This window comes from Trichechus manatus, unplaced genomic scaffold (assembly GCF_000243295.1).
Source record: "Trichechus manatus latirostris isolate Lorelei unplaced genomic scaffold, TriManLat1.0 scaffold00060, whole genome shotgun sequence".
Classification (NCBI taxonomy): domain Eukaryota; kingdom Metazoa; phylum Chordata; class Mammalia; order Sirenia; family Trichechidae; genus Trichechus; species Trichechus manatus.
The window spans coordinates 3,429,694-3,455,353 of record NW_004443996.1 but is presented as its reverse complement, the minus strand read 5'-3'; the positions used below and the strand labels follow the sequence as shown (position 1 = coordinate 3,455,353).

At 37.8% G+C, this 25,660-nt stretch overlaps 1 protein-coding gene across 1 annotated transcript in view; it reads right to left on the bottom strand.

The window, feature by feature from the left end:
* The window catches only part of POF1B (POF1B actin binding protein), a 107,383-nt gene that overhangs the window by 54,445 nt on the left and 27,278 nt on the right, over positions 1-25,660 (bottom strand). Inside the window, exons 4-6 of the mRNA XM_004378873.1 lie at positions 19,909-20,010; positions 14,416-14,430; positions 14,025-14,195 (exon numbers count right to left, since the gene is read on the bottom strand). Of these exons, the coding sequence (XP_004378930.1) occupies positions 14,025-14,195; positions 14,416-14,430; positions 19,909-20,010 (288 nt within the window). The remainder of the gene's footprint in view (positions 1-14,024; positions 14,196-14,415; positions 14,431-19,908; positions 20,011-25,660) is intronic.

The window sequence follows — 25,660 nt, the reverse complement described above, 5'->3', positions numbered from 1 at the left end:
AATTACTAACCAGTAGTACAGGGCCTTGGCTTAAGTGTGTGCATATCTCACCTATTTAGAAGAGTTGATTAGCAAATTATACAGCGCTTAAAGTGCCAAGTTATATTAAAGCATAAATACCTAATCCTCTAAAAGGTCGTAAACATATTCAGTAGCAAGGTCTGCTGTGCTGAGACCCTACTGTGTAGTAACTTTTTAACTGTTTCATGATAATGTAGAGTCTCACTATTAATAAAAGTTTACAATGTGTAGATTATACCTATATATTCAGCAAGGCTCATAAGGATATCGTGACATTTGTAGATAAGTAAGGTTACTACTTGATTAACTTTGGGACATTTCACAGCTGTCAGACTAACTTAAGCCATAGTTAATCCAGTGACCATTATTTCCTGTGATATTAAATGTATTTTAGGTGCAATGCCATTTGGCTTATAGGGTAATAAAGAAAATTTGTCTGTCTTTCTGTTTTGTACTATAAGTCGCAATCCTTGTAGATGAAAAAGAGACAGAATTTTAGGTTCTGAAAATCCTCACTGTTATTTTTGTCTCCAAAGATATTTCAGTAATGGAATGATACATTACAGGTAGTCTCAGACTGTGATAGTTAATGTTATGTGTCAACTTAGCTAGGCCATGATTCTCAGTATTATGTAACTGTCCTCCATTTTGTGATCTGATGTACTTGCCCTCCATTTTCTGATATAATATAATCATCTACATCTTGTGATCTGCTAATCAGTAGTAAAGGGAGTTTCCCCAGGGGTGTGACCTACATCCAATATATATATGGATGTTCTGGCAAAGCTTGCTGGCTTTCTGTGGATCCTGTTTCCGATTCGTCATTATCTGACCTCTGGTTCTTGGGACTTGAGCCAGCAGCTTGTCATCTGACCTGCCAACTTTGGGATTTGCCAGCTCCACAGCCTTGTGAGCCAGCAGCCTGTCATCTGATGTGCAACTTTGGGATTTGCCAGCTTTGGCAGCCCTGTGAGCCAGCAGCCTGCCATCTGAACAGCTGAATCTGGGTTTGTCAGCCCCTACAATCATGTGAGGCAGGAGAAGCCTCCAGCCAATCCCTGACTCACTGACTTTGGGACTTGTCAGCCTCCACAACTGCATGAGCCATTTCCCTGAGATAAAACTCTCTCTATATGTGTATATATGCACTTCCCTGGTTTTGCTTCTCTGGAAAACCTAGCCTAAGACATTTGGTACTGAAAATGGTTTTAGAGAAACAAAATTGTAAGAATGAATTTTCTAAATTGATTCTTAAGTCTGACTAGTCTTAAAGGCACTGATGACTCTACCTCCAGTATTAAAGAAGACGCTGCTAATCCATAGAATGAGGTGGCAATACTAATACACAAAGTATCACCACCAATAGATCACTAATTGGTAAGAGGTGAGGCCCTGAGTGATCGCATGTTTGATACTTTTCTACAATTTTTTCAGAATGAGAAGTATTGGGAAGCTGGTTGGTTGGTCCTACTTCCACTAGACAAAGTGGTGAAAGAAAGAGATGAGCTCAGGGCTTCAGAGTCACAGCTCAAGTGCTACATAAAAGACCTCAAAGTAGCCACTTCTGCCCTGAAAGAAAGCCTTATGTCTTTTGGTAACAGAGATGATATTGCCGAGAACAAAACCCAGAGTCTTATTGTAAGAGTGGCTGAATTACAAAATCAATTAAATTTGCAACCTTGAATGGTGTCTGAACTTAAAGTGAAGGCATTGACTGTGAAGAAATGGGATCCTGAAATTTAGGATGGGGACATATGAACAGATAATCAGGAAGCTGGGGACATAGAGCCCCTAAATTACGTTGAATTATTCCTATCAACAAAACCAGCCCTCCCATCTAAAGAGATTACTCCATCTTTGTCAGCTAAGCCTCTCTCCTCAGCAAAACAATTATACCCTTCACCTCCATTTGATGAAATAAACTCAGCGGTCTCTGAAGAACCTTTGTCTAAGATATCACTTGAGGCGAAGCCTGAATCATTGCCTGGGACATCGCCTGGGAAAGATGCTTTACAAGACATGGCTGAATGTCCCCAGGACCCATCCCCATCACCCATTTTTGCTACTATACCTATTTTTGTTGTTGTTAGGTGCCGTTGAGTCAGTTATGACTCATATTGACCCTATGTACAACAGAATGAAACACTGCCAGGTCCTGTGCCATCCTCACAATCATTTTTATGCTTGACCCCATTGTTGCAGCAACTGTGTCAATCCATTTCATTAAGGGTCTTCCTCTTCTTTGCTGACCCTTTACTTTACCCTGTAAGATGTTCTTCTCCAGGGACTGGTCCTTCCTGATAACATGTCCAAAATTTCTGGCCACCATTCATCTGACAGTTTGTCATACTGTGGTGGCTTTCATGTTGCTGTGATGCTGGAAGCTATACCACTGGTATTTCAAACACCAGGAGGGTCATCCTTGGTGGACAGTTTTCAGTGGAGCTTCCAGACTAGGAAGAAGGACCTGGTGATATACTTCTAAAAAACTGGCCAGTTAAAACATTATAAATAGCAGTGAAGCGTTGTCTGATATAGTGCCAGAAGATGAGCCCCTCAGGTTGGAAGGCACTTAAAATATGACTAGGGAAGAGCTGCCTCCTCAAAGTATAGTCTACTTTAATGATGTGGATGGAGTCAAGCTTTCAGGACCTTCATTTGCTGATGTGGCATGACTCAAAATGAGAAGACACAGCTTCAAATGCCCATTAAGTACAAACAAAGAAGAAGGAGTGGTAGTTGGAAAATATGGCCTTGGTGACAGAAACAAATGCCAGAGATCACATGATAGAATTTTGCAAGACCAATGACTTGTTCATTTAAAATACCTTTTTTTTTCAACAACATAAATGACAACTATATACTTGGACCTCACCTGATGGAATACACAGGAATCAAATTGACTACATCTGTGGAAAGAGACAATGGAGAAGCTCAATATCAGCAGTCAGAACAAGGCTGGAGCCTACTGTGGAACAGACCATCAATGGCTCAAATGCAAGTTCAAGTTGAAGCTGAAGAAAGTTAAAACAAGTCCACAAGAGCCAAAGTATGACCTTGAGTATATCACACCTGAATTTAAAGATCATTTCAAGAATAAATTTGATGCATTCAACACTAATGACTGAACACCAGACGAGCTGTGGAATGACATCAAGAACATCATATGTGAAGAAAGCAAGAAGTCATTAAAAAGACAGGAAATAAAAGATCAAAATGGATGTTAGAAGAGACTCTGAAAGTTGCTCTTGAATGTCAGGTAGCTAAAGCAAAAGAAAGAAATGATGAAGTAAAAGAATTGAACAGAAGATTTCAAAGGGCGGCTCAAGAAGACAAAGTAAAGTATTATAATGACATGTGCAAAGAGCTGGAGTTAGAAAACCAAAAGAGGAGACCATGCTAGGCATTTCTCAAGCTGAGATAACTGAAGAAAAAGTCAAGCCTCGAGTTGCAATAGTGAAGGATTCTATGGTGGAAAATATTAAATGACGCAGGAAGCATCAAAAGAAGATAGAAGGAATACACAGAGTCACTGTACCAAAAACAGTTGATCAACGTTCAACCGTTTCAAGAGGTAACATATGATCAAGAACTTATGGTATTGAAGGAAAAAGTCCAAGCTACACTGAAGGCATTGTGGAAAAACAAGGCTCTAGGAATTGAGGGAATATCAACTGAGATGTTTTAACAAATTGATGCAATGCAGGAAGTGCTCACTCATCTACACCAAGAAATTTGGAAGACAGCTACCTGGCCAACTGACTGGAAGAGATCCATATTTATGTCTATTCCCAAGAAATGTGATCCCACCGAAGGCAGAAATTATTGAACAATATCATTAATATCACACACAAGTAAAATTTTGCTGAAGATCATTTAAAAAGCAGCTGTAGCAGTATATCAACAGGGAACTGCCAGAAATTCAGGCAGGATTCAGAAGAGGACGTGGAACCAGGGGTATCATTGCTGATGACAGATGGATCCTGGCTGAAAGCAGAGAATACCAGAAAAATGTTTACTGTGTTTTATTGCCTATGAAAGGGCACTCGACTGTGTGGATTATAACAAATTATGGATAACACTGCAAATAATGAGAATTCCAGAACACTTAATTGTGCTCATGAGGAACCCGTACGTAGATCAAGAGGCAGTTGTTCAAACAGAACAATGGGATACTGCATGGTTTAAAGTCAGGAAAGGTGTGTGTCAGGGTTGTATCCTTTCACCATACCTACTCAATCTGTATGATGAGAAGTTGGACTCTGTGAAGAAGAATGGAGCATCAGGGATGGAGGAAGAATCATTAACAACCCACATTATGCAGATGACACAACCCTTGCTTTCTGAAAGTGAAGAGGACTTGAAGCACTTACTGATGAAGATCAAAGACCCCAGCCTTCAATATGGATTACACCTCAATATAAAGAAAAAAAATCTTCATAACTGGACCAATAAGGAACATCATGATAAACGGAGAAAAGACTGAAGTTGTCAAGGATTTCATTTTACTTGGATCCACAATTGACACTCATGGAAGCAGCAGTCAAGAAATCAAAAGACACATTGCGTTGGGCAAATCTGCTGTGAAAGACCTCTTTAAAGTGTTGAAAAGCAAAGGTTTAACCTTGAAGACTAAGGTGTGCCTGACCCAAGCCATGCTCTTGTGGGCATTTTCAATTGCATCATACGCATGCGAAAGCTGGACAATGAATAGGGAAGACCGAAAAAGAATTGACGCCTTTGAATTGTGGTGTTGGCGAAGAATATTGAATATTCCACGGACTGCCAAAAGAACAAACGAATCTGTCTTGGAAGAGGTACGACCAGAATGCTACTTAGAATCAAGGATGGCGAGACTGTGTCTTGGTAAAGTACAGGGTCAGTGAAAAAGAGGAAGACCCTCAATGAGATGGATTGACACAGTGGCTGCAACAATGGGCTCAAGCATAACAACGATTGTGAGCATGGTGCAGGACGAGGTGGTGTTTCTTTCTGTAGTAGACAGAGTTGCTATGAGTTGGAACCGACTCGACGGCATCTAACAGCAACAACAACAAACATCTTACTGGTATTCTCTGCTTTCAACCAAGATCCATCTCACATCAGTATTGATATCCCTAGTTCTACATCCTCTTCTGAATCCAGGTTGAATTTCTGGCAGTTTCCATCACTGTACTGCCGTAATCATTTCTGATTTATCTTCAGCAAAATTTTATTTGCATGTGATATTAATGATATTGTTTGATACTTTGAAATTTTCTGTTCAGCTCTTTTATGTGATGATTTCTTCCATTCGTTTTAGCTAACGTAAGTTCAAGAGCAAGTTTCAGAGTATTTTCTCACAAGAATTTTGGTCTTTTCTTTCTTTCCCGTCTTTTTAATGATCTTTCGCTTTCTTCATGTATGATGCCCTTGATGTCATCCCACAACTTGTCGGGTGTTCGGTCGTTAGTGTTCAATGCTTCAAATCTATTCTTTTTTTTTGGAAATGTTTTTCATAGTTATTGAATGTTCTACAACTTACAGTAAACATCATAAATACAAATTCTTGGCTTCAGTCTTTCAGAGTGATCACTATCTGATCTTCAAAACAAAAAAGAATAAAAACCCTAAAGAATTGAAAACAACAGAACAAAACTAGATTTACCCTTCATATGCACAAGTGAGGCCATGGGACTTTCCAATCTCTACAGTCCAGGCTGTGTTTTAAAAACACCTATAAGTTTTTTGATCAAACTACTTGGAATACACTGGTCAAAGGTTTGTTATTTTTTTAAATGCTTTTATTTCTTTTTTAAAATGTGAGTTTCAATAAAATTTAAAAATTAGACTCCAACTTTTAGATTAAAATAAATTAAAAAATACAAAATCATATACAACTCTCTCTCACAGGGGTGTTACATGCCATGAGAACAGGTTTCTCTGTCACATGATATGAAACAGGGATGCAGAGGTCTTGAAGTCAAGAGATGGGGACAGGCCCTTGGACCTTTAAAGGTCATCATAGGACAACAAGTTGCTAGAGGCCTGGCCTCACCTGCCCTTTAGTAAGGAGAAAGTTGAGTCACACCATAGATCTAGACAATCTGTTTGACCCAAAGGAGGTCTTTGGGCCAGTCCCACATTCACTGACTCTAGGTATGAGGAGAAAGACTGGAGATGCTGGTCTTGCTGGGGTCAGACCCAGAGCTAATGTCACCCATTTGATTCCTGGCACTTCTCTGCAAGGCTGTTGTATCCGTTCCTTTCAGGAAGGAAAATACCCCCTACCAGGGGCTGAAATGATATCGGGCCTCACTGCCACAGCAAGGATACCTAGGGGCTATGAATACAGCCACAGGGAAGTTAGTGCTGTAGCTTCCCTTTCTGGTTTTGTGGCAGCCAGTTTCAACTCCTGAGCTCCTCGCTTGGCCTCTGGGCTGGACTCCACAGCATGCAAAATAGAAAATACCCAATGCAGAAATTAAGGGAGAGGAACTCAAGTCTGCTTCAGGCAAGGTCGGCCCATGGAATGTTGAAGCTGGCCTGCCAGGAATTTTGAAGGCTGGCCCCTAGAACCACGTAATGTCTAACTTCAAAAATAAGGAGTTTTGTAGGAGATGGGGGCATGGACAGGTAAAGGACAAATCCAGCAGCCAACATGGCATGCCTATAGAAGCCTGAGCTCTCAGAGGCTCAGGTGTGGAATTTGATCAGTTAGCCTGGCTGGGTTCCTTAAACTTCAACACTGCCTTCCAAGGTGGATCAGATCTGGAATTCCCTGGGGCTGCACACTGGCACTTGCCCGCTCAGTACCCAACTTACACCTCTCTGCATTTACATCCTGTAGTGATGTGGTGGAGCCCTGGTGGTGCAGTGGTTAAGAGCTCACCTGCCAACCAAAAGGTTAGCAGTTGGAATCCACCAGCGGCTCCTTGGGAGCCCTATGGGGCAGTTCTACTCTGTCCTATATAGGGTTGTTGTGAGTCGGAATCAACTCGATGGCAACGGGTTTTTTTAGCCATGTGGTGGAATACAGAATGTCAAAGCAGAGCTTCCATATACTTTCACTCCAATTGAGAAGCATAAATGCAGTGGTGAGATCCAAATGACTCACCTAGCCAGAATGCTGTGATTAAGACCACAAGACCCAGAGTAGGACTCGTCCCCTCTGGGCCCTCCCTCTCTTGTCATAGAGAAGAGTCAAGGGAATTTGATATGCTGTTTCTAGTCTTGGCTCAGCCAGTGCCTTGTTGGGACCCTGGATGTGTCTTTTCTGTGTCTTGTCTGCACAATGGAGACACCAGATCTTGGTGCCCAAGGGGCCTACCCTACTTTTATGATGCCCCATGTGAGTCAAATCTATTCTTGAGATGGTCTCTAAATTCAGGTGGGATATACTTAAGGTCGCACTTTGGCTCTTGTGGGCTTGTTTTAATTTTCTTCAGCTTCAACTTGAACTTGCATATGAGCCACTGATCATCTGCTCCACAGTTGACCCCTGTCCTTGTTCGTACTGCTGATACTGAGCTTCTCCATTGTGTCTTTCCACAGATGTAGTCAATTTGATTCCTGAGTATTCCATCAGGTGAGGCCCTTGTGTATAGTCGCCATTTATGTTGGTGAAAAAAAAAGGTATTTGCAAAGAAATAGTCGTTGGTCTTTCAAAATTCTATCATGCGATCTCCTGTGTCATTTTTATTACCGAGACCATATTTTTCAACTACCAATCCTTCTTCTCTGTTTCCAACTTTTGCGTTCCAATCACCAGTAATTATCAATGCATCTTGATTGCATGTTTGATCAATTTCAGACTGCAGAAGTTGGTAAATATCTTCGGTTTCTTCATCTTTGGCATTAGTGGTTGGTGTGTAAATTTGAATAATAGTTGAGTTAAATGGTCTTCCTTGTAGATGTATCGGATATTATCCTATCACTAACAGTGTTGTACTTCAGGATAGATCTTGAAATGTTCTTTTCCATGATGAATGTAATACCATTCCTCTTCAATTTGTTACACTTGGCAGAGTAGACCATATGATTATCTGATTCAAAATGACCAATACAAGTCCATTTCAGCTCACCAATGCCTAGGATATCGATCTTTATGTGTTCCATTTCATTTTAGAGGACTTCCAATTTTCCTAGATTCATAGTACCTGCATTCTACGTTCTGATTATTAATGGGTATTTGCAGCTGTTTCTTCTCATTTTGAGTCATGCTATATCAGCAAATGAAGGTCCCGAAAGCTTGACTCCATCCACATCATTAAGGTCCACTCTACTTTGAGGAGGCAGCTCTTCTCCAGTTGTATTTTGAGTGCCTTCCAACTTGAGGGGCTCAGCTTCTGAGACTATATCAGACAATGTTCTGCTGCTATTCATAAAGTTTTCATTGGCCAATTTCTTTAGAAGTAGACCACCAGGTCCTTCTTCCTAGTCTGCCTTAGTCTGGAAGCTCCACTCTAAACTGTCCACCATGGGTGACCCTGCTGGTATTTGAAGTATTGGTGGCATAGCTTCCAGCATCACAGCAACACACAAGCTACCGCAGTTCGATAAACTGACAGATAAGTGGTCAGTAGATAGTGATAATGTGAGCCAAGAGGGATGGTGTATATGGAATGCAGAATTTAAGAGAGGAGATAGTCGGTGATAGACGCTTGATAAAGAAAAACCAGAATATTTGAGTGAGTGTAAAATCGTATCAAGAAAAAAATTAGCAATAGAGACATAGAAAACCAAGCAAAGGAAAAAAAAGAGAATTAACATAGTAAAAAACAATAGTTATACTAATAATAGCGGCAACATAATATACTAATTGGTTCAGCAATAAATAATATTTGCATAGCTCTAATGTTATGAACATTGAATACTGATTTAGCAAAATGAAATTGGGATTTAACTATATTGGGCTGATGGAAGGAATAGAAGCGAGGAGACAGGATGGAAATAATAGAAGTGAGAAGACAAAGGAATAATAAAACTAAATTTTATATACAAAAAAATCAGTAGATAATATAGAACATTGGTTAATCAAGAAAAAGCAGCATAAGAATATCCATACTATTTAGTTATATGGAGGTAAATAACAGAAGAAAAGTGTAAAGGAAGATAGTTACTTCTGGGGATCAGGTCTGTGAGGTGAAGAGGATTAGTACAGCAAATTGTGGTTTGTTATATGCATTTTAATACTATTTGACCTTTCAAGCTATGTACATGCATTATTTTGATAGAAAAATAAAAGCTAATTTTAAAAAGAGAAAATAAACAACTTTTGGGAAAGGAGAGCTTGCCACAGAACAAGAGTTCAAAAGGGCACCATGGCAGAAGGTTGTAAGAGGTCATAGGAGACAGATAAGGGCAATGCTGGGAAATGATGTGCCCCAAGCAGATATGAATTAAATGTTTGGATGGGGTAGCAGATGATAGAGGTTTGTACAAAAGGCACTCACTTTCAATAATAGGGATGAAGAAGGTAATAAATATGGAGAGAGTCTAGAGCCACATATTAATGAGTGAGGGGACAGACAACACTGCTGAGTTTATTGAACAAACCAGCTTCAAATTCCATCATTAGTGAATGAACTATGTTAAATAAATATTGCAGCAAGTTTCCTGGACACCCGCCAGAAAAAGCACCTGACACTAAGATCGGTGCTGTCTTAAAGCTAACAAAGACCGCATTTTCAAATGATGGAAAGAAGGTATTGCATCACAAGTTATTTTCCATTGGCAACAGCACTATCCAAGTGAGCAGGACCTTTCCCTTTACATCTTTCCCATTACTTCAAAGGTTTCCTAGAAGCCTCACGCCAAGAAATCATAGAGAGTTGTAATTATTTGAGTCTGGTATCATCACTATCTTATAAACACCACCTGCATGACAACTTGGAAAATGAATTTAGCTGAGCTTTTTCCTGTCAGCAACATGTGTGAAATTATCTGTTCCTTGCTAATGGCAAGAAAATGACCACAACACGTTATTCTCAATTTCCCCAGGGGAATAAATGTGACTGTGTGGTATTTTAAATTGGAAAACAAAATGATGATGTTGCTACAGTGGACCATGGAAAACGTACATATATTAGTTTTATAAAAAAATTTTCAAGCAAGGTTTTTAGACACCTGATTTTGAAAAATATTTGAATGCTGTTTGCTTTGGGGAAAGCACTTTAAAGTGATTTCGTTTCAACTAAAAATAGCATATCAATAGGAACCAATTACTTATACTGATAGTTTGAAACATTTGGGAATAGGGGGCTGAGGAAGAAGGTCAAGAAACAAACACTTATTTCAGCATCTGCTATGTGCCTGGAAGTATGATAGGGGCTTAACATATTTCATCTCATTTTACCATATCATAGGATACACTGTACATTACGATGATTTTCCCCTTTTTACAGATGAGGAAACTGATGTTCAGTCCAGTTAATTGCCTAAGGTCATGCAGCTCATCAAAACCAGGTTATAAACCCTAATCTGTCTGAACTGAAAAGCCTATGTCCTTTCCACTTTACCATGCTACCTCCAAATTGCTATTCATCTGTAAATGTGCACTCTAAAAATGGGCCAACCATTAGTTTTAAAAGAACCTAATTTAAGTCTGCTTTATTCCCTTTAGAAGAGATTCTGCCACCCATGTATCACAACTACAAGGGATACATAAATACCAAAGGAGCCCTGGTGGCACAGTGGTTAAGCGCTCGCTAACCAAAAGGTTGCTGGTATGAACTACCAGGCACTCCATGGGAGAAAGATGTGACAGTCTGCTTCCGTAAGGGTTAAAAAACCTGTTGCCATCAAGTCGATTCTGATTCATAGTGACCCTATAGGACAGAGTAGAACTGCCCCATAGAGTTTCCAAGGAGCTGCTGGTAGATTCGAGCTGCTGACCTTTTGGTTAGCAGCTGTAGCTCTTAACCACTGCACCACCAGGGCTCCTTGGAAACTTTATGGGGCAGTTCTACTCTGTCCTATAGGGTTGCTATAAGTTGGAATCAACTCGATGGCAATGGATTTTTTGTTTTTGTTTTGTCCATGGATTTCACACAACTAGGTTACCCTTTCCTCACTCTGACCAGGAATGGGGAGTAAAATCCTATGTCCTCCATACAAGTGAATTTACTAATTCTAAGCTTTCCAGGGCACTATTCTATTGTCAGCAATGCCTCCACTTTTATTCCTGTAAAATATTGATAAAGAAAAAAAAATATTCATATAAAAAGCCTCTAGCCTTTAACAAGGCAAAATTGAAATCTCCAACTGAAGTATGAGTAATAAAATGAAAAGTAGTATATTAGTTATCCAACTCTGCTCATATTCTAAGTGGATAATATCTAGTCCGGTCCAATACATTATTAGATGTACTAAGCTAGTGAAATAATATTGTAGCATTACTACTGCCACTGGACAAGATTCTTAATCCTGTGATATTGTTCTCATCTCTGATAATTGTTCCTCATCCTATTCTATTGTTATTATTCTAGTTTAAGTTTTATACTTAGACTACTAAAATAGCCCCTTATAGTCTTCTCTCTGAAAATATTCCTCCATGGTAATGTTTTCTGTTGTAGACTTTATATTTTATAAAACACTTTTTAGCATATATTTTAATTTAGTATTTACATTAACCACGTGAGGTAGACATTATTATCCAAATTTCATAGATGGAGATGTTGCTGAGAGGTTTAGTACTTTTTGAGACTACACAGTTGGAAAGGGACAGAGCTGGGACTAGAATCCAGGTCTTCCTGCCTGAAGCTAGTCCACTTGCTATTATATCACCAATACACTTTCCAATGGTAGACTGTGAATCCAGTGCTTTATTCAAGTTTACACTCTTGACCAAGGACTCTCCCCATAACTGACCCAAATTCAAGGGGGGACTCTCAGTGGGTTACGGAGTCAGGCTACCTGTGTATGAATCCTGGCTCCACCATATGCTAGCTATGTAAGCCTTTGCAAGTAACTTAACCTCTTTGAACCTCGATTTCCTTGTCTGAACAGTAAAGACAACAATCTCATCTGGTCTCTGTAAGAAGAAAATGAATCAATATGCCAAGCTATCTTACACAGAGCTGCTAGGGTTAAACTCCCAAAGCATAGCTGTAATAGCATTTTCCTTCTCAAAAATCTTCACACACTCTCCATTGCCTACCAAATAAAGCCCAAATGTTTTAATTTAACATTCAAAGACCTCATGATCTGGGCCTAAATAATCATGTTATCCCTACACACTAGTACTCCCCATCATATGTCTTCCATGCCATGTAAACCAAACTATTCCTGAAACCCAATATGTATTTTTTCAAATCTATGACTTTGTTTATGTGATTCCCTCTTCCTATGATGGTATCTCTATGTAATACTAAAATACCATGTACGGAAATTCTTCCCATTCTTCAAAGCTTAGGTCAATTCCCACCTCTTCAACAAAGCCTTCCTTGATCTCCCAGCTAAAATTAATTTCTTCTCTCTTCTGTTTCTAAAGCATTATGTTTTATGTCCTTGTCACTTCTATTCTACAGCAGGTCCCTATAAGAAATATTACAATGTCTTACTTTTGTATCTCTCACAGAAGCTGGCATGAAGCTTTAGTACATATTTATGGATAGTAATTATTACTACAAACTAATAGCTACCATTTGTTAAGTACTTACCATGGACACTCAACTGTGCTAAATGCTTAACATACAAGACATAATTTATTCTTGCAATAACTCTTTGAGAAATGGATAACGAATCTCTATTTTACAGATGAGGACACGAAGGCAAAGCAAGGTTAAGTATTAGATTGAACCATATGAAATTGCTGATATTTGAATAATTTTGACCTATAAAAATGACAATTCAAAATAATCTAACCTAATAAAATGACTTTTTTCATCATTACTAATCCACTTAATGTAAGAAATTTAACAGCCTCCAGACTGTGTTTTAGGGTAATTCCAGAGACTAATATTTCCATGCAGGTATTCAGAGTTAAGACAATTTTAGACTTCATTAAAATGGAAAAGCATGAATTTTAAATCTTCAGTGGCTCTTTTTGGCCAATACAGCCAAATGATATATTTCAAAGTTTCAGTCCTTAGAAATAATCTCATGTATATTTCATATTAAAAAAAAAAAAACAAGTCCTTATGTGGGCAGGATTCTTTATTTATTCTTTTTCTTTTGTTTTTTAGTAAGAGTTGCCTATAAGAAAGGTCAATTTGAGTAAGTTTTCTTTATTGGAAAAAAGATCTGAAAAATCCCAATGATGGTTGATTCCCCACTGTTCCAGATATTATTTTTAGTTTAACCAAGATATAAGAAAATCTTTTTTCTTTAACACTCGTATAGCAGCTGTTTACAAGATTTCAAAGTCATCAAAACATAATTTAGTCATGAGGATTGTATCCCAGGAGATTTCGCCTTAGCAACTGAGTTTTAGTTTCTATTTTGTTGATACAATAAAATGTATGCATACTTTGACTTACAGTTAACATAGATTATTTTCAAGGAAGACATAACTAACTTGTGTGTGTGACTTTTACAATTAGATAACACCATTTGCAATTCATTGTTTATTTAAATACAATACTTCATAAAAATATTTAATGCTACACAACTATTGGGCTCCTTTTAGCACTGAGAATCAGCTAAAAACCCATTGCCATCGAGTCAATTCCGACTCATAGCGACCCTATAGGACAGAGTAGAACTGCCCCATAGGGTTTCCAAGGAGTGACTGGTGAATTCGAACTGCCAACCTTTTGGTTAGCAGCTGAGCTCTTAACAACTGCACCACCAGGATAGGTATTAGTTTATCAGTTCATTACTTCCCTCATAGGTTTAATGTATTAATTGACCTGAGTTGTTTTGCCTTCCAAGAGGAGATGAATTTTTTTTTTAAATGCTATAACAAAACACAAATACCTCAATATTTTGATGAAAATTTAATGTAGGTACATGCACAGTGGTGTGAAAACGGTTCAAGAGTGTTATTTCAGCTTGATAAGGAATCAGCTGATTGTTCTTACCTCTTCATGTATCTGGCTTGATCCACCATGACACAGCTCATTTCCAGTGTTTGTAGAGATTGAATCACTTTCCGTGATGGTCTGGATTTGTTGAGTAGAATGGGATTCTTGACAGTGTGGAGAGTGGATGATCTGGGGTTGTTGGACAATGTAATGATGATGACATTGAACCTGAGGATATCAAAAAAAAAAAGGTTGCCATCGAGTCGATTCCAGCTCATAGTGACCCTATAGGGCAGTAGAACTGCCCCGTAAGGTTTCCAAGGCTGTAATCTTTACGGAAGCACACTGCTACATCTTTCTCCCGAGGAGTAGCTGGTGGATTTGAATTGCCAACCTTCCGGTTAGCAGTCGAGTGCTTGACCACTGCCCCACCAGGGCTCCTTCGAACCTGAGGACAGCACTCCTAAAACATGCCAATGAAGCATGCCAAAAATAACCAGTGACAGTAATAATTACTAATAAAGAAAAAAATAAGTTTGTATTTTTAATTTAGTGTGTTCTTTCACAAGAGAATTCATGCCTTAGGATTCATAGTTTTAATAAGTAACATACTATTTTTCAAATTATTCCATTAGAGAAATTGTATTGAATTCTCTTTGTATTTGATTGGGTGGCTGTAACCATCTAAATAGTTACCTAGATTGACCAGGGAATTGCATGTTCTGATTAATTAATATTCCAGTTATATTTAACACTGAAAGTATCATGAATACTAATTAATCTCTCTTTGATGATTTAATAGACATTTCAAGATCTAATTACATAAAAATACTATGATACTGAAGATGTAGATAGATATAAAATTAGAAAATAATACAATGTATTGATTTCCGATATGAGGAAGCATGTTAGAACTGCAGTGGGGGTGGGGGTGGAGCTCTTATGCGCATGAAAATAGAGCAGGAATTAAGAAAAAAAATTGAAAAACAGTGACTGAATCCAGAAATCATGGATTTTAACTCTGATGCTACTACTTTGTGACCTTGCACAAATATACATACAATCTTTATGAGCATCAGATTCCTCATTTATAAAAGTGGAAATAGTACACGTCTCATTCGGGTGCTGTGAGGAGTAAGTGCACTAATGTCTGTAAAGTGCCTAGTACAGAGTAGGTGAGTAATAAACATTAATCATCATCATCATCATCAACAACAACACCATAATGATATTTATCATCATTCACCCTCTGACATTATCATCATCATTTTCATTGTCATTCACCCCCCTGATTTTGCAGGTAAGAAAAAAAAAACAAAACTCTGAAGTCCAGAGAAGTAAGGTGATATAATGACACAGCAAGTTAATCGAAAAATTGGGACTGAAACTCTTGATTTCTAGCTCAGGGCTCTTTCAGGATATGAGGTTGAATTTGTACTGTCCGCAAGATATTCTGAGACTTGTTTTTAAACTAAATCTTTGCTATCTGCTTGTTTCCTTGTCATGTCTCTTTTCTGATAAGTACAGAGCACGGAATGAAAAAAAGATATCTGGTTATTTCCGATTTGGGAATTTCAAGTGAATTTGCTATAATATTCGTTACTATTGTACTTTGATAAGAGGTATCTGAAAGCCTGTATTCAAAGGCAAAAAATACTCTATTTTGAATCACTTTGCTACATTTATACACGTACAATTAACTTTGAAATTATAGATTCAATTCTCTATTTCCTTTTGACTATGGCAAGCTGACCTATATTAATAAAGCACTTAATATTTTAAAAAATTTTATATGGAATAATTTTTAAACTATATGAAATAAAAAAAGCAAGGTGTACAGGTGTGACTATAGTATGCTCTCTCTGGTGTAAATAAAAATATATATACATACATATATATTTACAAACATATATAACTGCTTTTATATGAAGAGACAAACTTTTAATTGAGAGTGGTCATTGCCTCTGGGAAGGGGAACTGGATGATAAGAGGATCAGGATAGGGAAGCTTCTTTTTCCAATGTATACCTTTTTACAATTTTTAAAATTTTGTCCATGTGCAAAAATTACCTTTAAAAATAACACATAAAATATTTTGAAAGGAAAAAAAATAAAGAAACGCATTTTACTAATAGAAGTTGCCTTTGGTAAACATTTAGATAGTAAAGGTTATAGAATTGGTTCATGGAACTGATTCTAGAATTAGTTATTTAGATTCTTTTAAAATATAACTCACTTTACAAGTATGCTAGCACTAGTATCTTATACTTTAGGAAAAGTTCGACTGTGTACTATCAGCAACTTTTGTACAAACACTGGGAGTAAATGTATTATCTGTTCTTTCATGTTACATTAGATAAGAATGAAGTCAGACTGGTAGTCTGAGAAGAACTTCACCCAGTGTTTGACCTTCACCCAGAGCTTGTAAACTACTGAAATACAATTCCTCCTGAAAAAAAAAAATAACGTGTTCCTCAGAAAGCAACATAGGGAACACTTGGAAAAGACACATCAACAGAGGGCAATGAAGAAAACAAAACCCATTTCTCAGTTATCTTCCTTTGTTAATATATCAGTTGACTCTTCAATAGAATGCTGGCAGTCCCATTATTTGGAGTGCTTTGCAGTTTCCTAAGCCTATTTGACCTCTGAACCACATATTGGTACCACTAATTTCTTACCAGGTTTTCAACTTTCAATTCTCACACCTGGCCACTAAAATTATTGTTTTAAAGCAAGCTTTTCATATATTACTTATACTTCTGAAGCATATCAGCAGCTGGATTTTCAAAATCCAAAAGGTCAAACATTTCTGATTTATCATTTTTTTTCCTCTTTGATGGAGTAAAAAGAATTAACACAAAGCACAAATCATATGAATCAGTAATTATCTTACAACTCGTATCACTTTACCAGCCTCCTACTACAAAGACCTCTTTACCGGACAAGTCCCATTTCCTAAGAGCTATTTGAACTAATCTCATGAGTCATGAGCAGTTTCATCCAGACTCTGATTTTATTCAGCTTGTCCTAGTGTATCTCTACCTCTGAGGAAACTCAACTAGGACAAGCAGTTGTGGTTTGTTTCATCTGCATGGTTCCTTTTACCTTGGGCAGCCTCCCATGGCAGTTTCTAACCTCAAAAATTATATAAGTCATTTATAAGAAAAAATAGATTTAAACAAATATTCAAGTTAACATAAAGTGGCAGCCCAAACCTGTTGCCTTTGAGTCTGACTCATAGTGACACTATAGGACAGTAGAACGGCCCCATAGGGTTTCCAAGGAGTGGTTGGTGGATTTAAACTGCTCAACTCTTGGTTAGCAACCAAGCTCTTAACCACTGTGCCACCAGAGCTTCAAAGTAGCAACAGCACTCTCTTAAATGAGTCTTTCTTTAATTTTCCCAGCTGCATAGCAATACTAATATACCGTTAAAAAAAAAAGGTAGCCTTTGAGTCGATTCCGATTCATAGGGACCCTATAGGACAGAGTAGAACTGCCTCATTAGGGTTTCCAAGGAGCAGCTGGTGGATTCAAACTGCCAACCTTTTGGTTAGCAGACTGAGCTCTTAACCACTGCGCAACCAGGGCTCCATAATAATATACAAGATATTCAATCTCTTCCTCTAGGGATCAAAAATTAGAAAATTTGTTTATTCTGTTTGAAGCAAGAAGCTGGAAATAGTGTGAAACGATGTGCCTCAAACATTCCCTACTGTTTAAAATATGTCCAACATTGTTCTGGTAGTGCAGTAGGATATCCAGTCAAGAATGGATATACACAGAGAAAGCAGACACTGAAAAGTACACGGAAAGAGAGACAACTTTGGTGAATTCTATGGCATGTGCAGTTTTCCAACAACAGTAATACCAACCAGGGAATATGTGTGTGATTACATAGGTAGATAGGTATGCATGTGTATAGGAAGACATATGAGAGTAAATGCACCTGCATGTATAGGTTTGTCTGTGGGCATATGTATGTGCATGTTTGTGTGGGCTGCATATATATCTATATACATACTAAAACACAGAAACCCTGGTCTCACAGTGGTTGAGAGCTACGACTGCTAACCAAAGGAATCCACCAGCTGCTCCTTGGAAATCTTATGGGGCATTTCTACTCTGTCCTATAGGGTCGCTATGAGTCGAAATCAACTGAGGCAACCGGTTTGGTTTTTTTATTTTATGCTATAGCACACAGGGGGCACAGTTACAGAGACTTCCTAGATATATCCAAACTACTAGTGGGATTGGTTTACTGGGATAAAAAGGCTTGGAACCACGGTCTGGTGGGATAATTTAGTCAATTGGCATAACATGGTTCGTAAAGAGGGTGTTCTACGTTCTAGTTTGGTGAGTAGCGTCTGGGGTCTTGAAAGCTTGACAGCGGCCATCTAAGATACAAATATTGGTCTCTACTCTTCTGGAGCAAAGGAGAGTGAGGGAAACTAAAGACTCAAAGGAGAAATTAATCCACGGGACTAATCGCCCGCACGAATCATGGCTTCTTCTAACCTGAGACCAGAAGAGCTGGGTGATGCCTGGCTACCACCACCGATGATTCTGACTAGGGACACAATAAAAGGTCCCAGATAGAATGGGGGAAAAATGTAGAACAAAATCCAAATTCCTAAAAAAGGCCAGACCTGCTGGATTGATAGAGACTGAAGGAACCCCTGAGACTGTCACCCTGAGATACCCTTTGAACTTGGAACTGTTGCTATTTCTGGAGGTCACCTTTCAGCCAAATAATAGATTGAGTAATGTGCTCCCTTGAACAATCAACTATGAGACCAAACTGTCAACATTTGCCAGAAGGCAAGGAAGGGAAGGGAAGCTAGATCAGTGGAAACGGAACAAACAGAATGGAAATGATGAGAATGCTGACACATTGTGAAAATTGTGACCAATGTCACTGAAAATTTGTATAAAACTTGTTAAGTGGGAATCTAATTTGCTGTGTAGACTTCTTCCTGAAACACAATAAAATATTTAAAAAAAATAAGTAATGTGTTAGTTCCTATGAATCTGGTAACAACTACCCATAAGTTCTCGTAAAAATAAGATGTATTCTTGTGCCAGGAAGTTTAAAAAGGAAAATTCAGCATATTTTATCCAATTTCATTTATAGATGATAAAAACTATTTTGTGATGAAAATTCATTTTATATTATTTAACTGCCCTAATTCAAGAAAGTCCAAGAGACCAGAAGTCCCAATTCAGGCTTAGTCTAGACTGGACATGTTTGTATCCACTGAGCAGATCAATGTAAAAATCTCTGCTGGTTACAATAGCAACTCTGCATGAAGGACTTGGGGCTCTAGGTGCCATGGAATTATCATCTCCCTAATGAGTTTTATATACTACTTGGTTTCTCAGTTAAGCTTAATGATTTTTTAAAAACGAAACTTTAAGCTTTAGTTTTCTAGATCTTTTACAGTATATTTTACGTATCTAAATATATTAAATGCTTGTTTGTTTCAAATGAACTTGATATTAAAATAATTAGGGAAAAATTATAGTGTTTTAAATTATGATTTTTGGTGAGACCCTTTTTTTAAAAAATGCCAGGATTTGGGATACATGCATTAAGTTCAAATTCTATCATTAATTTTCTGTGTGACTTCACATATCTTTACTTCAGATTCCCTTAAGTTTACTATGAGTTGGAATCAACTCAACGGCAACAGGTGTGGTTTTGGTTTGGTTCATTCAAAGGGAGCAATAATACTTTACATGAGATGATGGATGTGAAAGTGTTAAGGATGGTATAAAGGGCTGTAGATATAATGACGTATTATCATGACTCATGGTGGTCTTGCCTGGCACTTAGCAGTCCTGGCACTTGACAAATGAATGTCATTTTAGTTCCATTAAAACATCATAATTCAAAATTATATACATTCAAAATAAGTTTTAAAACAAATATTACTTACCTGATCTGTATTTAGCTTCTCCAATTTTCTTATTGTTTTTTCATAAATAACATTGTTTCCTGGGAAGAAATGACCTCCTCTTATGAATGGAGACAGTGGTTCCTACAAAGACAGTAAAGACTGTGTTTTGCTTTGGAAGATATGTTTTTAGCTGAGCCTTAACTTAGCAAGCATCTAGTCTCTAACAGGTTTTGAGATAGTGGCAGACTTTTGGAGGAGAGTGGAATGAAATCCCAATAAGATTCTGAGAGGGGTAAGGAAATAGTAATAAAGTCTATTTTCTCAAATAGGACACTCTGCATCTCTCCTACTACATTTTACTAAGCCTAACAAAGTCTTTTGGGGAGATTGGAAGAGGGTGGGAAGGATAATCTTTTTGTCTCTTCCTCTGAGATAGACAGGCATGAGGTCAACCTCATTTAAACTGGGCTCACTGGTAGGTTTTGTTCTATGCAAAAGTATTATTTAAAAAATGCAAAATAAACATAATTCAGCACCATTGAGCCGAGTAGGTAGAACTATATTAAAGATTTTTTTATGGAACTCAATTTGGGTGCCCTTGAGGTGTACGATTCAGTACAACATATGTTTTCAATACTAAGAACAGAGTAGAGGCTTTAAGAGCCACTGTATCTCCATATAATCAGCTTAATTACTGCAAGATTATTCAAGTGCTTAGAAGATGTCAGCCAATGAAATAAAAGCTGGTGACATCTCCAAGATCTGAAAGAAACCAGGGATGGGCTAATGAGAATCAGACCAGAAGTTTAAAATAAATGTAATGTCCACTATATTCTTTTTCCTTTCTTTTTGTTTTCTTGAATCTTTACTTGTGTAGGAGGAGTTAGAACTGTAAGAGTTTGGGGTGGGGAGCTCCCTATATTGGTTATAAACCAAAAATTACACTCATTTTGGAATGGTATAGAAGAGTGGATATTCAAGTCTGTTACCAATTAATGTATTTAGAACCATTTCAAAATCAACAAGATTTACCAGCATTCTTGTAGTCTGTTATTGTGAAAACTCTTAGAGCATACTGGTTGCTGAGAGCCAAAATACTCCTGAACCCAAAGCTATATACTTTCTGTATTCAAGTTTGAATAAAGGGTGCATTAACTAAATGCTCCTATGATACTTTGGTAAAACAAGCATGCAAGCAACTATAAGGAGACCTGGTGGTGCACTGGTTAAGTGCTTGGCTGCTATCCAAATTATTAGTGGTTCGAACCCACCAGCCACTCCATAGGAGAAAGATGTGGCAGTCTGCTTCCGTAAAATTACAGCCTTGGAAACGCTATGGAGAAATTCTACTCTGTCCTATAGGGTCACTATGAGTTGGAATCAAGTAGACGGCAATGGGTTTGGTTTTGGATTAAGCAACTATATTTAACTAGATGATGAATTATTAAGTCTAAAGATGGGTATATTTGGAAAGATTCCCCAAAAGCTATTTTTGTTGGCTTGTTTTTGTAAAAGAGACTCATTGGTAGTTCTTTGCAACCATTTAACACATGTTTAAAGGTTTATTATGCACAATGTACTCTGATAAATGTTATAAGACATATAAACATGAATCAGATCTAGATCCCACCAGGAGCATTTAATATTGATCAAGGGTTAGCAAATTATGTCCAGTAGCCTGTTTTTGTACTGCCCTCAAGTTAAGAATATTTTTAAAGGACTGTAATTAAAAATCAAAGAAGACAGAGACTCTATATGGCCAACAGACGCTAAAATATTTATTATCTGTCCCTTTACAAAAAAAAAAAAAAAAGGCCAATTCCTGGTCTAGCTAATACATGAACACAAACACCTATAGTACAAGTTAGAAAGTGATATGTGCTATAAGAGGTACCGAGAAAGAATTCATGGAATGGAGTTCAGAGAAGGAAAAGCTGAATTCCATCTAGCGGTGCTCAGGTAGGCTACTTGGATCAGGTGGCATTTGAGAGAAAGGTAAGGTAGAATTTGGATATGAGGAGAGAAAGTATAGATGAAGAGACCTATTAGGAGATTATCCTAGTAATCAAGGATGGTACTGTTCAAAGAGCACCCTGAGGTCTTGAACTTGAGGAGTCTACCACATGGCCAATGGTGCAAAAAGCAAAATAAAAAAGTTGGAACGCATTAAGTTTTATGTATTCTTTATAAGAATCAGGAGCCCTGGAGGCACAGTGGTTACGCACTGGGCTGCTAACTGAAAGGTCCGCGGTTGGAACCCACCAGCAGCTCCATGGCAGAAAGATGTGGCAGTCTGCTTGCATAAAGATTTACAGACTTGGAAACCCTATGGGGGCAGTTCTACTCTGCCCAATAGGATTGCTATGAGTGGGAATTGACTGGATGGCAATGGGTTTTGGTTTTGATAAGAATATACGTCTGATTCATGTCTTCATTCCTTATAACAGTTAGCCAAATGTATAATGCATAGTAAGCCCTTAAACATATATTAAATGATTGCAAAAACTACCAAAGATGTTCTTCTGTAAAAAAAAAAAATGTGTTAGTGGGACATTCAGATACTGATGTCTAGCACACAGTTGAAAACAGGTCTGGAACTGAGTAAGAAGGTCAAGGTTACACATCTACATTTCAGAATCATCTGTTTAGGAGTGCTACTTAAAACTATGTAATCACTGAAAAAGCAGGTGAAGGCCAAAGATAAAACTAGACAAGTCTTAACAGTTATGAGGATCAGAAGCATAAAATGTCATAGAAGTAGAGAGAAGAGGAATTTTCAGGAAGTAGTAAGACGTCAAAAGTATAAATGATTCAGAGAAGTCAACAAATAATTACAAAGTGGGCTGGATTTGCACTACTGCAAATCCATTGGATTTGACAACTAAGATCAGTGGAAGCAGGTCTGATGGAAAAAAATGATGGAGTCAGACAACATGGACTTCAGTTCTCTCTCCATCATCAACTTGCTATGCGAACTTAGGTAAGCCATTTACCTTCTTCGAGGCTTAGTTTCCTTATTATTACAAGATGTTGCGTATCAAATAAAATAATGTATTTTGAAGTACGCCCTAATCTGTCATTTGTCACATACAAATGACACTGGTTTTTAATAATACAGTAATACATTATTTCAAAACCATACTGTATTTAAAACAATTTACGAGAATCTTGTTAGAGTTTTTCTGTGAAATCAAGTTAAAAATATACAAAGTAGGCTTATTGAGGGCAAAGACATTAACCATCTCGAATCCCCAGAACTGAGTGAATAAATGCTTGAGTGAGAAAGGATGATATGAACCTATATCTTAAGGATATAAGTAAGCATCCTCTAAGAGGTGGGAAGTCCATTTAGCAAAAGAATGAAATTGTCTTCTCTGTGAACTAAAGTTTATTATAAATGCCGAAACATTATTATTGTTATTTTAAGAAGAAAAATGATTAAGACAATAAAAGGGATGAGATTGAAAACAGTCTCAAAATTTTTCTCTAGAATTTGTACTTGGACTTATGAAATGACTTACTGGGAAAAAAAACTCAAATCTATAAAAACATAAAATCGAATATGAATAAATCATTTTGAGTAAAACAGGCCAGCAAAATATATTTAGTAAAAAGTTTTAGATTTCTAAACAGATAAATTGCTTGGCAGTTTTACTATTTTGGTAGCTTCTTTTTTTCAATATGTACATTTTAATTGGTGCCAGATCCAACTTAAAAATTAACAGGTGTTTTCAAAGATGATAGATCTTATAATTTTAATTGTTAGTTTTAGAACACCTGGCAGGAGTTCTCACATCCCACAAAGTATGTAATTCCCACTATCTACTTTACTGTTCCCAGGCCGCAAAGCCTTGCTGGAGAAAGTTAAAAGAGAAAGAAAGAGTTTGCTGATTTGGCTCAGTACAAATTCAATATATCCAACTTCAAACGGGCCCTCCAACTTGCATGGCTGTATTTGTATTCATCAGATTCTCTGTAACAGTGGTTAAAAATCTTTTTAATTTTCCTTAAGCCCCTATGCTCATGTCCCACACTTATTGAGAAAACCAAGGTAACCTATTCAATGATTTCCCTCTGTTTTCCTCCACACCTCAACAATTTTTCTCCAGTTCTCACTCCTTTTATCTCATTGTGGTGAAAGATGTACTCCTCTTTTTTTTCTGAAGTCAGCTTCTATATCTGAATCTTATCCTGTTTATCACCTTTCTCTGTTGCATCTTTAGTCTTCCTTATTATTAGTTCTTCTGACTACAAGTTTCTCAGGTTTCCAAGATTCTGTTTCCTCATTTAGCTACCATTCCATCTCTTCTTCATTGACCAGTATCCTTTTCAGAGGAGTAATCTTCACTCATTACCTCCACTTCCTCATTTTCCACTCTCCCAATAATCCCTTTCATCTAGATTTTGCCCCCATAAACATACAGAAACTGCTTTCTCAAATACCACCATTGGTATCTTAATATCCAACTTTATTCTGAAAACTCGCCTTCCCTATTTGCTTCAGTGACTCTATGTTCACATCCCTCTCTGACAACTCCTCTTCCTGTGAAAGTGGCTCCTTCCTTCTGTTCCCTTAAATTAGGAATTTCTCAAGGTTCTGACCTCAGTCCGCTTCGTTACCTATCAATGATCTCACTCACTTCCACAGATTAAATGATATTTTTTTTTAGTTTCAATAACAGGAAGTGTATTTATTGTATCTGCTATATGCATACACAATATTTTTTTTTTTTTTTGGTATAAGATTCTTTTTTTTAAATTGTACTTTAGGTGAAGGTTTACAGAACAAACTAGCTTCTCATTAAACAATTAGTGTACATAATGTTTTCTGACACTGGTTGCCAACCCCACAGCATGTCAACACCCTCCCCTTCTCGACCTTGGGTTCCCTATTACCAGCTTTCCTGTCCCCTCCTGCCTTCTCATTCTTACCCCTGGGTTGGTGTGCCCCTTTAGTCTTGTTTTGTTTTATGGGCCTGTTTAATCTTTGGCTGAAGGGTGAACCTCAGGAGTGACTTCATTACTGAGCTAAAAGGATGTCCGGGGGTCATAATCTTGGGGTTTCTCCAGTCTCTGTCAGGCCAGTAAGCCTGGGTTGTTTTTTTTCTTCTTTGAGTTAGAATTTTGCTCTACATTTGTCTCCAGCTCTGTCCAGGAACCTTGATTGTGATCCCTGTCAGAGCAGTCGGTGGTGGTAGCTGGGCACCATCTAGATGTGCTGGACTCAGTCTGGTGGAGGCTGTAGTACTTGTGGTCCATTAGTCACTTGGACTAATCTTTCCCTTGGGTCTTTGGCTTTCTTCATTCTCCCTTGCTCCAGATGGAGTGAGACCAGTGGGATATCTTAGATGGCTGTTCATAAGCTTTTAAGACCCCAGATGCTACTCATCAAAGTAGAATGTAGAACATTTTCTTTATAAACTATGCTATGCCAATTGAGCAAGATGTTCCCTGAGACCATGATCCCCGTAGCCCTCAGCCCAGTAATTTGGTCCCTCAGGGAGTTTGGAGGTGTCTATGGAGCTTCCATGACCTTGCCTTGAACAAGTTGTGCTGGCTTCCCCAGTATTGTGTACTGTCTTACCCGTCACCAAAGTTACCTCTTATCTATTGTCTATTTAGTGTTTTTCCCTCCTTACCTCTCCCATCCCTGGTAACCGACAAAGATTGTTACATTTTGTGTGTGAACTTTTTCATGGGTTTTTACAATTGAGGTCTCATACAATATTTATCCTTTTGTGACTGACTTATTTCATTCAGCATAACGCCCTCCAGATTTGTCCATGTTGTG